This window comes from Hyperolius riggenbachi, chromosome 1, assembly GCF_040937935.1.
Source record: "Hyperolius riggenbachi isolate aHypRig1 chromosome 1, aHypRig1.pri, whole genome shotgun sequence".
NCBI classification, from domain to species: Eukaryota; Metazoa; Chordata; class Amphibia; order Anura; family Hyperoliidae; genus Hyperolius; species Hyperolius riggenbachi.
In genome coordinates, this window is record NC_090646.1 from 490,772,835 (window position 1) to 490,787,703 (window position 14,869).

The window sequence follows — 14,869 nt, forward strand, 5'->3', positions numbered from 1 at the left end:
TCTGAATTTCAGATTGATTTTCTGATGGTTTTTCTGATTGTTTTCCGTTCACTTTTATGGAAATCGATTGGAAAATCAATCAGAAAATCGATCGAAATTAAGATCGGAAATGCTGGAAAAAATGCTGGCATGTAAATCTGCCAGAAAATTGTATCGTGAGTACCTAGCATAATTCCTTATCTTAGTAGCTAAGCATTGCTGTAGACTAGAGCTTGTATTTTACAGACATGAAGTTTAGAATCAGGATTGTTGTCCTGTTTTTGACAGACCCTATCCTGTTCACTGTATGCTGCTGGAGCCTGGAAACAGTTAACCGTATGTTACTGAGTAGAGGGGCACTCAAAGGGTAGACAGGGCCTCATCCCAATCTGCGCCCTCAGAATGTCACTGGTCGTGTGCAGTGGGAGATACCAAAAACACATTCACCTCCTTTGCCTGAGTACTCTGTCCATGTAGGTTGTGTTTTTAGGAGATAACATCAGCAACTCTGTTGGGATGTCACCTTGTTGATGGGCAGGGCTTAAGACGTGCACCTGATCTTATATTAATATATAACATAGATATTATGCTAATATTATGGCGTGACATGCGTTGTCAGACTGTAGCATCTTAAATGACACATCTCATATGGTAAGCACATGTATGATTGTTACTTTTATGCTGTTTCTGTAAACTTATCCTACTTAACTATCTTTATGCAGATACTTACATCGCATTTTATAACTCTTGCCTAATCCAGAGCCGGCTCTACCCTAGAGGCAAAGGGGGCAATTGCCCCAGGGCCCTAGAGCCTATAGGGTTCCCCAAGGTGTCTCCTCCCCTACCTGTGCTGGCAGGCGCACTCCTCTCTCAGTCTGTGGCTCTGTACTCCCTGTCTTCACCCACCACTGGCTGCATCTTCTCTGCGACCATGTAATTATGAGGATGAAGTTGGGGAATGCATGAAGCCACAGACTGTCAGAGGAGTGCGCCTTCCAGCTACTCTGTGACTCCTCAGGAGGGATCACAGTCAAGTTAGAAGGTGATCTGGTGTAGCAGTGTCAGCAGCTGCAACAAAAGGCTCCTAATGCCAGTTTCTGATCAGGGGAGGGGGTGCCTGTTGGTAAGCTCCCTGGGTAATTTTGCCCAGGGGCCCCATTGTTACTAGCACCGACCCTGCCCACAGCACACACCCGAATCCCTGTAGCCATGTATGGCATGGCTAAGCAATTCAGGCTGTGGCTTTGCAGCAGCACTGGTTCCACGGCCAAATCAAAAACAGCCGCAGCACAAACTGAAAATAAGCTCTAAGAGTTCATGCAAACTGGACTGCAGAAATTAAATTGCGGTTGCTTTTATTTTTATTGGCAATATAATGCTGCCTCACAAGACAATTCTATCTGCCCAGATTCTAGGGGCAGGTGAGTTGGGTTCCAGCTAAGTAGTGCAGGAGGGGGGAGCAGCGGGAACACTGTGATACAGCCGGCGGCGGGGAGGGGGCATGACCCCTCCCTCTCCTTGGGACCTCCTCATTGCAGAGCTACAGCTGCTGGCTGGGATTACAGTGAACACTCACCTCTTCCAGGCTTCATGCTACAGAGGTCCACATCCTGCCAGGTTTCTCTGTCTGCAGTGCCACTCATGCTGTAGAATCAGGAAGTAGAGTGAGTGGCGCTGCAGACAGAAAAGCCTGGTGGGATGTGGACCTCAATCGCATGGAGAACGGAGTCCAGAAACGGTGAGTGTTCACTGTAATTTTAGCCTACTGCCGAAGCTTTGCAATGGATGAAGGAGGGAGCTCAGAAGGGGGCATATCTGGGAGGGAAAGGGGGTACTGCATGTGACTAACTACTACACTAAAGGCGCCCATACACTTACTGATTTTCCTGCCTATACACAGCCGATTCGATCACTGTGATCGAATCAGCTGTGAAATCGTCACGCAAACACTGACCGAATGATCGATTTCCATCCGAAATCGATTGTTCCTGTCCATGCGGAAGATTTTTCTCGATCGCCAGCGGGTTGGGAGTGCGTCAATAGCTGCGTTCAAATGCCCGACGACCAACACAATACAGTGGCAATACATTACCTGTTCAGCCGGCGCGAGTCCCCTGGTCACCGCTGCTCCGTCTCCGCACTGGGCTCCGAGAGTAAAAAAATCTTTGTGTGTCTCTAGTACACTTTAAACCACACATCAACTATTGTATTTTTATTGCTGGATGTCCTTATTGAACAAAGTTTGGCGCTAGTCTACTTTAGGGGACCCACCGCAAATCCCCATAGACACTTTCAGCTGGGCTGCAAAACGGAACAAATGGCTTCCGTTTGCTTGTTGAAACCCCCACAAGCCATATACCCATGGATAGGTAAGCATGCCCTGTAACGAATTGGGAGGTTTTCGGTAACAGAAAGTTTAAATTGGCCGTGTAGGAGCCACCGAACGGCCTAAATCTCGGTTCCGTCGGCCATCTTAATTCTGCTGTGCAGGTCTCTTTCTTCCTCCTCATTGGAGGGTTTGTTAGCTGGCACGCCCCCACCTAACAATCCCTCCAATGAGGAGGAAGAAACGACCTGCAGAGCAAAACCAAGATGGCCGACGGACCCGAAATTGCGGTCGTTCCGAGGCTCCTACACAGTCAGTTCAAACTTTTTTTTTTACCGAAACCCGCAAAATTCGTTAGAGGACATGCGTAGCTACCCGGGAATATAAAGGCTTGTGGGGGTTTCATCAAGCAAACGGAAGCCATTTGTTCCGTTTTGCAGCCCAGCTGAAAGTGTCTATGGGGATTTGCGGTGGGTCCCCTAAAGTAGACTAGCGCCCAAAGTTTTGCACTTCTCATGGAGCTATGCTCTCCACACAGCATCAGCCAGTCTGAAGTTCGCCTTTCTTCTCACAAGAGGGAGACCTCATCGTCATAAAGCACAGCACGACTCTCCCAACAAGCAGTCAGGCCGCGTTCCCATGGAAACGTCCCCACCCATGAATGTGCTCCCTTCTTTGAGCATGCGCGGCCGGCTTGTTAGTGCGCATGTGCGGGTTGAGGCTCAGTCACATCGTGTGTCCCGGGCACCGCCGGCGGTTTTTCCTCAGGACACGATTCTGTGCTGTGTTTGGAGCCTGAGGCTGGACCTGCAACCATGGCACAGATCCTGCCCATCCGCTTCCAGGAGCATTTCCAGGTAACCGCGCCGCTAGAAATGAGACCTGCAAAGAAAAGCTGCATATGATGGTGATGAGGAGGAGACCAGAGCTCCTTAGCAGTCACTGCTGGGCTGGAATAGCGTTTTTTGCCTGGGAGGGGGTGATGCTCTTTCCTTGCAGGGAGGCCTGCATTGCACTGTGGGGACCACCATTGTCTGCTGCTGGGAGTAGTGAATCAGCACTTATCCTTGGATCTCAGGCTTGTAGGCTGGGGGAATGGATATACTGCGGCTGATGCAGGGTTAAATGCGATATTTCAGGGGAGGGACTCAGGCTCCATTGGCCCCCTGTGTAATATAGCACTAGCAGTGCTGGAAAGTATTTTCCTCTCCTATGTCCAGCCTGATAACAGCACAGCAACCAGGCAATTGCAAAAAGAAAAAAAAAAATAAGGCCCATTCTGACAGCTCCTAGGATTCTTAGGATGCTGACAGAATAGAAATCCTGTGTCTTGTATAAGAATCCTTGGAGCTTGCGCTGTTATTTTCTTCAGCATTAGTTGTATATTTCCATCCTTTTGATTTTAATTCATTTTTGCAGTCTATGCTGGATGTGCAGCAGATGCAGGCAATGCAGATGTGCAGTTCTTCCCTCCCCCCCCCCCCCCCCCCTCCTCCTCTCTGGGTTATTGATTTCCAGCAGTGAGATGGATGGAAGATGGGGGCTCTGTGTGCAGGGGCAACCCTCGCCGCCATCCCTGGGTACCAGTGGAGGCGGCGTAGTTGCAGATTTGGGATATGTCATCATTGTTATGTGACAATCATCTGCTGCTGTGTTTTGGCCTCCCGCTCGTGCTACTCACTTGCGTTACAGAGAGAAGAGTAGTTTATGTTGTTTTATAAGGCATTTTCTAACGCACCGTTTTATTGACTTTATTTTAGCATCATTTGAACTTTACGTTATCTGGGCAATGGAATTGATAAATTGTGTGCAACTGTGTTTTTCAATAGTTACTATAATCTTAAGAAAAATAAATGTGAAATGAACTCTAATCTTAGCAGTTTATTCCATTTCTTTTCTTCATTCATGTTCCACATTCTCCCTGGACTGTTAGGTTAAACCAAAAATTAAAAGAATGTGGTATAATTCATGCAGGAAGTGATGACTCCATCCTCTCCCCCCACCTTCCCCATAACTGTGGGGCTGGGAGTGTCAGGACAGAGGAACTCGCTTCCTCTTTTGCTATTTGTAGGTTGTGAATGAAGCAGTGGGCACAAATAGACCAGTTCTACGCGTAGGGGGTGCATACACTTGCTTATACCATTCCTTTCTTCCTTGGAAAGGCTGGATGCTGCAAATAATTGTGGTGAAAGTATTAAGGACGCAGTTCCCTGCTACACAACTGTGTTTCTAGCAGTTTGGGTAATTGTTCGTTACTTAGTCAAGGTCATACGGGTATGGCAGCAGTTGTATGACTGAGTTTTGTATTGGACGTCTACTGTGTTAATACCAGTGCTTGCAGACAGTGAGGAGATGGATTTCAGAGCAATTTCACCTGCAGCGATTCAGTTGGTACTGCATGCTGCAATTGTTCTCACTGTGAACTTTGGGGCCATTTAATTTTTTAAATGGCACCAATAATTTTGCAATAAGTTTTGTTCATGTGTTGTAATTTTTACTGTTTTTTTTCTTGTATGTGAACATTTTTAAAGTAATATTACCTTTACTTTGCTGCAGAAGATGTTGCTGCCATGTTATAAATTAATAAACCACTCTATTATGTAAAGTGTCTTATCCATCAAATACAGTGGCATTTGTCTAGGTAGACGAAAAAAAAGGGAAAGTGACCCGGTCTGGGGGGTATGAGGATTCTTGAGAATCGGCGCGGGACAGGACGTCTACAGGGGGCTGGTAGAAGCCGCAGGTAAGAGAAACTGTTTTGGTTTTGGTTTTTTACAGGTTAAAGAACCCCGTTAAGTGATACCTTAGCGGATTTACAGCTAGTGGCATAATAGAGTCCTGACACAAAACTTGGAAATAGGGATTTTTTTTTCTTCAATTTTACACTGTTCTCTAAAATAGAATTGAGTACCTTGGAACAATTTGAATTTAAAATTTGCTTCCATTTTCAGTCGATAGGAGTATAAAGTGAAGATGGCTAATAAAGGCATGGGGTATAAGTATATAACGTGCACCACTGACGTGGCAGCACAAGCTTCCCATCACTGTCGGTTTGCGGAATTCACTGTGAATGGATGTCTCTTAAAGAGAATCTGTATTGTTAAAATCGCACAAAAGTAAACATACCAGTGCGTTAGGGGACATCTCCTATTACCCTCTGTCACAATTTCGCCGCTCCCGCCGCATTAAAAGTGGTTAAAAACAGTTTTAAAAAGTTTGTTTATAAACAAACAAAATAGCCACCAAAACAGGAATTAGGTTGATGTCACACTGTCTGTCCTTGTATTGTTTTTTGTTTGTGTTTGTTAAGCAACTGCCAAGACAAATTCCTTGTAGGTGCAAACTTACTTGGCGAAAATAAATTGATTCTGATTCTGATTCTGATCTCCTATTACCCTCTATCACAATTTCGCCGCTCCTCGCCGCATTAAAAGTGGTTAAAAACAGTTTTGAAAAGTTTGTTTATAAACAAACAAAATGGCCACCAAAACAGGAAGTAGGTTGATGTACAGTATGTCCACACATAGAAAATACATTCATACACAAGCAGGCTGTATACACCCTTCCCTTTGAATCTCAAGAGATCATTTGTGAGTTTCTTTACCCCTGCAGCTATCTTCCACTGAAGTGTCAGGCTGTTTCTTCCTGCAGAGTGCAGACAGCTCTGCCTGTATGTAATTCCTCAGTATGTGAAAGCCCAGCCAGCTCAGAGGAGGATTTATCCAGCTTGTAAAAGATAAGAGAGAAGAGAGAAGCTGCCCTACTCTAAATAATACACAGGCAGTGTGCAGAGAGGGCCTGGAGGGGGGAGATGCATCACAGAACCACAAAACTGAAGAACTTGGAAGCCTTCCAGACACAGGCTGACAAGTCTGACAAGAGAGAGATAAGTTGATTTATTACAGAGATGGTGATAGTATAACGTGCTGCAGTAAGCCAGAACACATTAGAATAGCTTTTGGAAGTTGTAGGATGATAAAAAACAGGATGCAATTTTTGTTACGGAGTCTCTTTAAAGGGACTCCGAGCAGTGCAGAAACTATGGAAAGATGCATATCATTTTAAAGCTCTCTTTCTCCTCTTTCCAATGATATATAAACCACCACCCTACGTCTTTTAGTTTTCGCTATTTTCGCGATTGAAATTGCCGCGGCCGCGATTTCGATCGCGAAAATAGAGAAAACTAAAAGGCGTAGGGCAACGATTTAGGTGTCGTCAGAAAGAGGAGAAAGAGAGCTTTAAAATGATATCCATCAAGCCATAGTTATATTGTATTACACAGGACGACACTTTCCCCAGTGTCAGCAGCTCCATTCTGCTGAATGCAGCTGCTGACTTTGACAAAAAGTCGCCCTGTGTAATACAATATAACTATGGAAAGATGGATATCATTTTAAAGCTCTCTTTCTCCTCTTTCTGACGACACCTAAATCGTTGCCCTACGCCTTTTAGTTTTCTCTATTTTCGCGATCGAATTCGCGGCCGCGGCAATTTCAATCGCGAAAATAGCAAAAACTAAAAGGCGTAGGGTGGCGGTTTATATATCATTGGAAAGAGGAGAAAGAGAGCTTTAAAATGATATGCATCTTTCCATAGTTTCTGCACTGCTCGGAGTCCCTTTAAGTCCCTCTTACTACAAAGCTTTTGTTAGAGTGAGGAATCTGATTGCCACATTTGACTTGTAGACATATTTCACAACGTTCTTTGACAGTTCATGTTTTGTGAATCACTGATTACTGTGCACATGATTAATCCAGTTCTCCATTGAGAAAAACCACCGAATACACATTTCTTGCAAATCCACATGACCGGATGATGCGTGGACAATATGTATTCTTTACAAAGCAACTTTTTGGGCAAGACGATCAAGATTTGAGTTAAACTTGTATAGTTTATTCTATAGGCCAAAATTTGCCTGTGGTTATGGTATTTTATCATACAGTAAAAATGCATCTATGCACACCTGTAATGGAAAAGCAAGATAATGAGGGGTGCTGAAGTAAATGGAACCCCACACCAAGCATTCTTTGCACATCAATCTAATGTTATCTAATTACTGGAGATAAATAGCATTGCAGTGCATAGATACAAAATGGAGTAAGCACAAAAGTGTTTATAACCACCTTGGTGGTAATGACGAGCTCAGCTCGTCCATTACTGCCACGGTGGATTTCTCAGCCCCTGGAGGGTCTTTTTGCATAAAATTTTTGGAGGGGGTGTAGCTACCACTTGGCTATCTGCATCACCCCTCCGATCGCCACCGGTCCGCTCTGATTTCCCCAATTGCCGCTGTTTTGACTTATTTTTGGTCGTTCAACTTTCGTGAGAGAAGTGGGGGACCTGCGTACACGTTTCAAGGCACGTGGCTACGGTGATAAAAATCTAAGAAGGGCATATAAAAGAGCCCTTGACAGTGAGAGGGACCGACTACTTAATCCTAATCATGTAAACAAACAAAATGAAAAACTTGTTCGTTTCTGCACTCGGTATTGTGCAGAACATAGATAAATTGGAAAGATATTGGTATATACTACGCAATGACGAACGGTTGAGCTTTCACATTCCGCTAAGTCCTAATGTCCTTTTTAGAAGAGCCCCATCCTTAAGAGACTCCTTGGCAAGGGGTCACTTTGAGGAACATGAAAAACGTCACTGTCAGGTTTTGGGAACATATACCTGCGGAGGCTGTAGATTCTGCAGATATATGCATGTTGGTCTCTCTGTGGTGTTGCACAGTGGGGGAATATGGAATTTAGCACGTAATGTGAACTATGCCACAAAGTTTGTGGTATAGTAAAGAGCTGAGCAGCGCTACTTAAAAACAGATGAATGCTTACCTGCAAAAGTGTGCAAGCCCCACTAATGGGATAAAGTACACACTGAGCACACACATGACCTGTCTACCGCTTGGAGGATGTTGGTTTCCTCTAACAGCTTGCATGCAACTTGTTAGGTACTCGTCCCTCCCACTGTCGTAGAAGTCTTTCCTCCATGGGAGGGGACCTAACACTAACTAAATTATACCTATGCATATGCATAGCCTGGGCGCGCTATCAAGTAAAATTGAAAATTGCGTAAAAAAAGTGGGATCAGCGCATCACCAGGCCGCCACCGATTGGCCTCAACTCAGAGATGCGCTGAGCCCCCCCAGGGACTGCAAACGCACCTTGAACCAAACAGAGAGTTTGTGGTATACCTACTAATGTGTCCCTGTGGGGACAATTTATGTGGGGAAAACCACACGTGAATTAAAAGAACGCATCTCTGAACATTTTTAGAGTATTAAAAACATTAATTTGGTTTCCCTGGGGGGCCTACACTTCAAGCAATATCATAATGGGGATGCAGGGGGTCTAAGGGCCTGTACACACTGAAAAACGCAAGCAAAATCGCAAGCGCATGCGTTTTTAAAGTGCATGTAGTTTTAAAAACGCATGCACTTTTGCCTGCGTTTTTTGTGCGTTTGCGTTTTTCTTGTAATTGCTGATTGGCTAAAGAATCCTTTGTTTTTTTTCTAGTTTACATTTCAACAGAGATCAGGAGATTGCAGAGTCTTCTGGTATACTGACTTCTGAAAAACGCAGGCAAAAACGCAAGCGCATGCATTTTTAATGCGTTTTTCATGCACTGCGCTTAAAAAAGCGCAGCAGGCACTGCGATTGCGTTTTTCTAAAAACGCATCGCACCAGTGTGTACAAGTCATCACGATTTTCATTCTTTTTCAAAAGACCTTGCGATTTTAAAAACGCATGCAAGCGCAGCAGTGTGTACAGGCCCTAAGGTGGTGGGGCTCGACAGGATTCATGGCTCCATTAGAGGGGGCAATCCTGATCGACTTCTACAACAAAGAGAATGTCGTTGGATTTTTAATCTACAGGCCACGACTCCGCCTGGCCTCAATGAGATGGAGGGTTTTGCATCTTTTTTTGCCCACGTGATTTTTTTTTTTTTTTTTTTTTTTTTAATTTGATTTTTTTTTGTCGGCTTTTCCCTGGTGCGTTGTGGGGCGCCTGGACCGTCCTGGGTGTTTATTGATGTCCCGTGTGGTGTGGCCAGATCTATATAACGGGCAATTTTGAATAATGTTATTATGGTAATAGATTTTGGTCAGAGAGTGACAGTAGCTAGTGAGCAACTTTTGTTGCCGCTAGGAATAAGGTTACTTATTATATAGAAGCCCATTTACATCCACACACATATACTTTGTGTTCCTGTGTTAATATGATTGTTTACTAAAATTAGTATTTAGGTATGTTTATATGCGGGGGGGGGGGGGGGGGTGTTGGCTCTTCTTTGCTGGCCACTTCAGAACTCTCCAGCACTTTACCATCTATTTCTGGGTGCTTTTTGACATATTGTCCTGCCGGAAGACCCAAGGTCTTGGATGCAAACCCAGCTTTCTGACACTGGACTCTACAGTGCGACCCAAAATCCTTTGGTAATCCTCACATTTCATGATGCCTTGCACCCATTCAAGGCACCCAGTGCCAGAGACAGCAAAGTAACCCCAAAACATTGTTGAACCTTCACTGTAGGTACTGTGCTCTTTTCTTTGTACGCCTCATTCCCTTTTGGGTAAACAGTAGAATGATGTGCTTTACCAAAAAGCTCTATCATGGTCTCATCTGTCCATAAGACATTTTCCCAAAAGGATTTTTGCTTACTCAAGTACAGTGCTGCCCATAATTAATCATACCCCTGGCAAATTTTGACTTAGTTACTTTTATTCAACCAGCAAGTAATTTTTTTGACGGGAAATGACATAGGTGTCTCCCAAAAGATAAGACCATGTACAAGAGGAATTATTGTGGGGAAAAAAACACTTCTAAGCTTTTATTTACATTTGAGCAAAAAGTATCCAGTCCAAAATTATTCATACCCTTCACAAACTGTCACAGTGGGAAAATCCAAAGTTCTATACCATTTCAAATAGTCCAAGCTGTTCTAAAGCATCCTAATTACCCTGATTAATTGGGAACAGCTGTTTTAATTAACTCAGTGACCTTGATTCACAAAGCCGTGCGAATGCATAGCATGACTGTGCTATGCATGTAGCGTGCAATGTTACTCGCGCAAAATTTTATGCGTGCATATTTTTTACACGTGCGCTAACAAAGCTCTTCACGTGTTAACACGTCACAATGCGCGCATTGTGCCACGTTAACACCTGAAGAGCTTTGTTAGCACGTGCGTGTAAACTGTGCGCGCATAAAACTTTGCGCCAGTAACATTGCGGCCGTGCTACGCATTAGCGCGCTTTGAATCAAGGCTAATTGGTGAAAAACAGAAGCTCTCTGCAGTTGGTTTGTGGACAGTCATGGCTAAGACAGAGTGGCTCAGTGAGGACCTGCAGCTGCGCATTGTGCCTGGCCATATCTAAATGTTTTCAAGTTCCAGTGGCTATAGTGCAAAGTATTATAAAAAAAATACAAGCTGTTCTGCACTGTGGAAAATCTCAGAGGACCTGGTCAGAAGCCAAAAGTGATACCTGTGCTGGCCAGGAGGATAGTGAGAGAGGTGAAAAAGAATCCAAGGATCACCACCAGGGCCATTCTGGTGCATCTGGGCTCTGCTGGTGGCAATATCTCAGGACAGACAGTCCAATGGACACTGCACACTGCTGGGTTCCACGGATGCAGACCAAGGCGGATTATACTTCTCCAGATAAGGCACACGTAAGCTTGCTTGGCATTTGCAAATGCTCATCTGGACAACGAAGAACACGTCTGGTCTTCTGTGTTATGGTCAAATAAAACAAAAATTGAATTGTTTGGTGACAATGATGTTTCCTTCGTGTAGTGTAAAAATGGAGAAGCCTTCAACCCAAAGAACACCATTCCTACTTTCAAATATGGTGGTGGGAACCTAATGCTTTGGGAGTGTTTTTCAGCCAATGGACCAGGGAACCTAATCACCGTAGGCACCATGAAAAAACTTGAGAATTCTCAACGACATCAGGCAGTCTGCAGAGAAACTTGGCCTTGGGCATCAGTGAACATTTCAGCACGACTATTATTATTATTATTTATTTATATAGCGCCAACATATTCCGCAGCGCTTTACAAAGCACAATAAGACGACAAGGGGAACATAGATACAACTAACAAATGTACAGCAGAGTTCCAAGCAGCACAAATATTGTTACAAGAACAGTAAACATTAGGAGGATGACCCTGCCCTTGTGAGCTTACAATCTAATGGGTTGTGGGGGACACACTAGGTAAGGGGGTGGAGGATGGATGAGGCAGTGATTCTTTGCCTCTGATTACATTGTGACAGAGAAGTAAATAAGGGCTATAGAATGTTATAAGCTTGTCTGAAAAGGTGTGTTTTAAGAGTGCGTTTGAAGATGTCCAGGTTTGGAGCATGACGTACAGGCTGTGGAAGAGAGTTCCAGATAAGGGGTGATGCTCGTGTAAAGTCCTGGATGCGAGCATGAGAGGAGGTGATCAGCGTAGAGGCCAGGAGAATTTCTTGGAAGGAGCGAAGGTTGCAGGAGGGACAATATCTTGAGATTAGTGAGGAGATGTATGGAGGAGACAACTTTGTATGTTAGAGTCAGGAGTTTGAACTGGATCCTCTGGGTAATGGGTAACCAGTGGAGAGAATGGCACAGTGGGGCTGCATCGGAAGAGCGTGTGGAAAGGTGAATGAGGCGGGCCGCTGAACTTAGAAGGGATTGGAGAGGTGCTAGCCTCTTTTTGGTAGGCCACAAAGCAGGGTGTTGCAGTAGTCTAGGCGGGAGATGATTAAGGCATGAACAAGCATTTTGGTGGCTTCTTGTGTGAGGAAGGGACGGATACGGAATATATTTTTGAGCTGGCAATAGCAGGTGGTGGTTAATGAGGCAATGTGAGGTTTAAAGGAGAGCTCTGAGTCAAGTATAACCCCCAAGCAGCGGGCCTTAGTGGTTGAGGTTATTGGGGTGTTGTCTACTGTTATGGTTGCAATTGGTGGGGGTGAAGATAGCGATGGTGGAAAAATCATGCTGTCATTTAGTCATGTTGAGTTTGAGGAAGCGGGAGGCCATGAATGCAGAAACGGCACGTAGACAGTCGGGGACTCTGGATAGTAGTGAGGACAGGTCAAGAGCTGAGAGATAGATTTGGGTGTCATCCGCATAGAGGTGATGACCCAAAACACACAGCAAAAGTGGTGAAGAAATGGTTAAGACAACAACATTGTTTTAAGGCTCATACACACAACAGACTATAGTCTTTGGAAAATGAAAGATCACAGACCAATCTTACCACCCTTCATGTAGTATGAGAGCCATACTCTACACAGTCTTTTCTATGGAGCTGAACTACCCATCAGAAAAAAATCTTTGCAAGATGCTGCACACACAGATGCTGTACAGACACAAAAGATCAGTATCTGCAAAAGATCTGTTCCTGCCAAAGATCCGTTCCTGCAAATTGCATTCATAGTCTGAGATTTGCAGATCATCATACACACCTTGTTTAACTGACATTCATCTGCAGATCAGACAATCATCTGCAGATCTGAAAATCCATCCTGGTGGATCTGATCTGCAGATGAATGTCTGTTAAACAAGGTGTGTATGATGATCTGCAGATATCATAGACTATGAATGCATTTTGCAGGAACATATCTTTTGCAGGAACATATCGTTTGCAGATACTGATCTTTTGAATGTGTACAGCATCTTTGTGTGCAGCATCTTGCAAAGATTTCTGTCTGATGGAGAGTTCAGCTCCATAGAATAGACTGTGTAGGTATGGCTCTCATACTACATGGAAGGGGGTAAAATTGGTCTGTGATCTTTCATTTTCCAAAGACTATGGTCTGATGTGTGTATGTGGCCTTAGAGTGGTCCAGTCAGAGCCCTGACTTGAATACAATTGAATCTGTGGAGGGAGCTAAAGATCAGAGTGATGGCAAGAACACCCTCCAACCTGAGTGTTTTGGAGCTCATTGCTAAAGAAGAACGGGCAAAAATATCTGGGGACATGCAAAAAATTATAGGAAGCATTTGATTGCTGTAATAGCCAATAAAGGCTTTTTTATTGATTATTGAGAAGGGTATGATAATTTACAAAATTATTATTACTGTATAGCTGTAATTTTCCGCATATTAATGATTGATTACGATACTATGTGATATATAAAAATGTATCTTTTCTATGATGTTTTACTTGAAAACATTTAATAAAAAAGGAAAGTGAAAAAAAGAGGTTATGAATTATTTTGGACTGGACACTTTTTTTGTTCAAATGTAAATAAAAGCTTAGAAATGTTTTTTCTTTTTTTTCCACAATGCCTCTTGTACGTTGTCTTATCTTTTGGGAGACACCCATGTCATTTCCCATCAATACATTACTAGCTGGTTGGATAAAAGGAACTTTAAGTCAACATTTGCCAGGGGTATGAATAATTATGGGCAGTACTGTACATTTTGGCAAACTGTAGTCTTGCTTTTTAATTCTGTGTCAGCATTGGGGTCCTCATGGGTCTCCTGCCATAGAGTTGCATTTTATTTTAAATGTCGACAGTTTGCGCTGATGCTGATGCTCCCTGAATTTGCAGGACAGCTTGAATTTCTTTGGAACTTGTTTGGGGCTGCTTATCCACTATATGGGCTATCCTGCATTGCAACCTTGCATCATTTTTTTTCTCTTCCGTCCACACCCAGGGAGATTAGCTGCAGTGCCATGGGTGGCAAACTTCTTGATAATGTTGCGTATTTTGGACATGGGCAAATCTAGATATCTGGAGATGGACTTAGTCAGTTAGTCAGTTCTCTCCTCTTTCTGTTGTCCATGCTTTACCCACACGTACATGTACACACACGTGCACACACACGTGCACACACACACACACACACACACACACACACACACACACACACACACGTGTGTACACACACACACACACACACACACACACACACACACACACACACACACACACACACACACACACACACACACACACACACACACGTGTGTGTACACACACACACGTGTGTGTACACACACACACACACACACACACGTGTACACACACACGTGTGTGTACACACACACACACACGTGTACACACACACGTGTGTGTGTGTACACACACACACACACACGTGTACACACACACGTGTGTGTACACACACACACACACACACACACACACACACGTGTACACACACACGTGTGTGTACACACACACACACACACACACACACACACACACACACACACACGTGTACACACACACACGTGTGTGTACACACACACACACGTGTACACACACACACACACACACACGTGTGTACACACACACACACACACGTGTGTGTGTGTACACACACACACACACACACGTGTGTACACACACACACACACACACACACACACACGTGTGTACACACACACACACACACACACACACACACACACACGTGTGTACACACACACACACACACACACACACACGTGTGTACACACACACACACACACACACGTGTGTGTACACACACACACACACACACACACACACACACGTGTACACACACACGTGTGTGTACACACACACACACACGTGTGT

At 44.2% G+C, this 14,869-nt stretch overlaps 1 protein-coding gene and 1 long non-coding RNA gene across 2 annotated transcripts in view; one reads left to right on the top strand and one right to left on the bottom strand.

The window, feature by feature from the left end:
* LOC137522783 (uncharacterized) overlaps positions 1–2,182 on the bottom strand; it is a 73,503-nt gene extending 71,321 nt beyond the window's left edge. Inside the window, exon 1 of the long non-coding RNA XR_011022440.1 lies at positions 2,072–2,182. This is a non-coding gene — a long non-coding RNA (uncharacterized lncRNA). The remainder of the gene's footprint in view (positions 1–2,071) is intronic.
* An 822-nt stretch (positions 2,183–3,004) lies between these two features.
* The window catches only part of LOC137522787 (clathrin heavy chain 1-like), a 152,331-nt gene continuing 140,466 nt past the window's right edge, over positions 3,005–14,869 (top strand). The window contains exon 1 of the mRNA XM_068242886.1: positions 3,005–3,162. Within this exon, the coding sequence (XP_068098987.1) occupies positions 3,121–3,162 (42 nt within the window). The 5' untranslated portion in view covers positions 3,005–3,120. The remainder of the gene's footprint in view (positions 3,163–14,869) is intronic.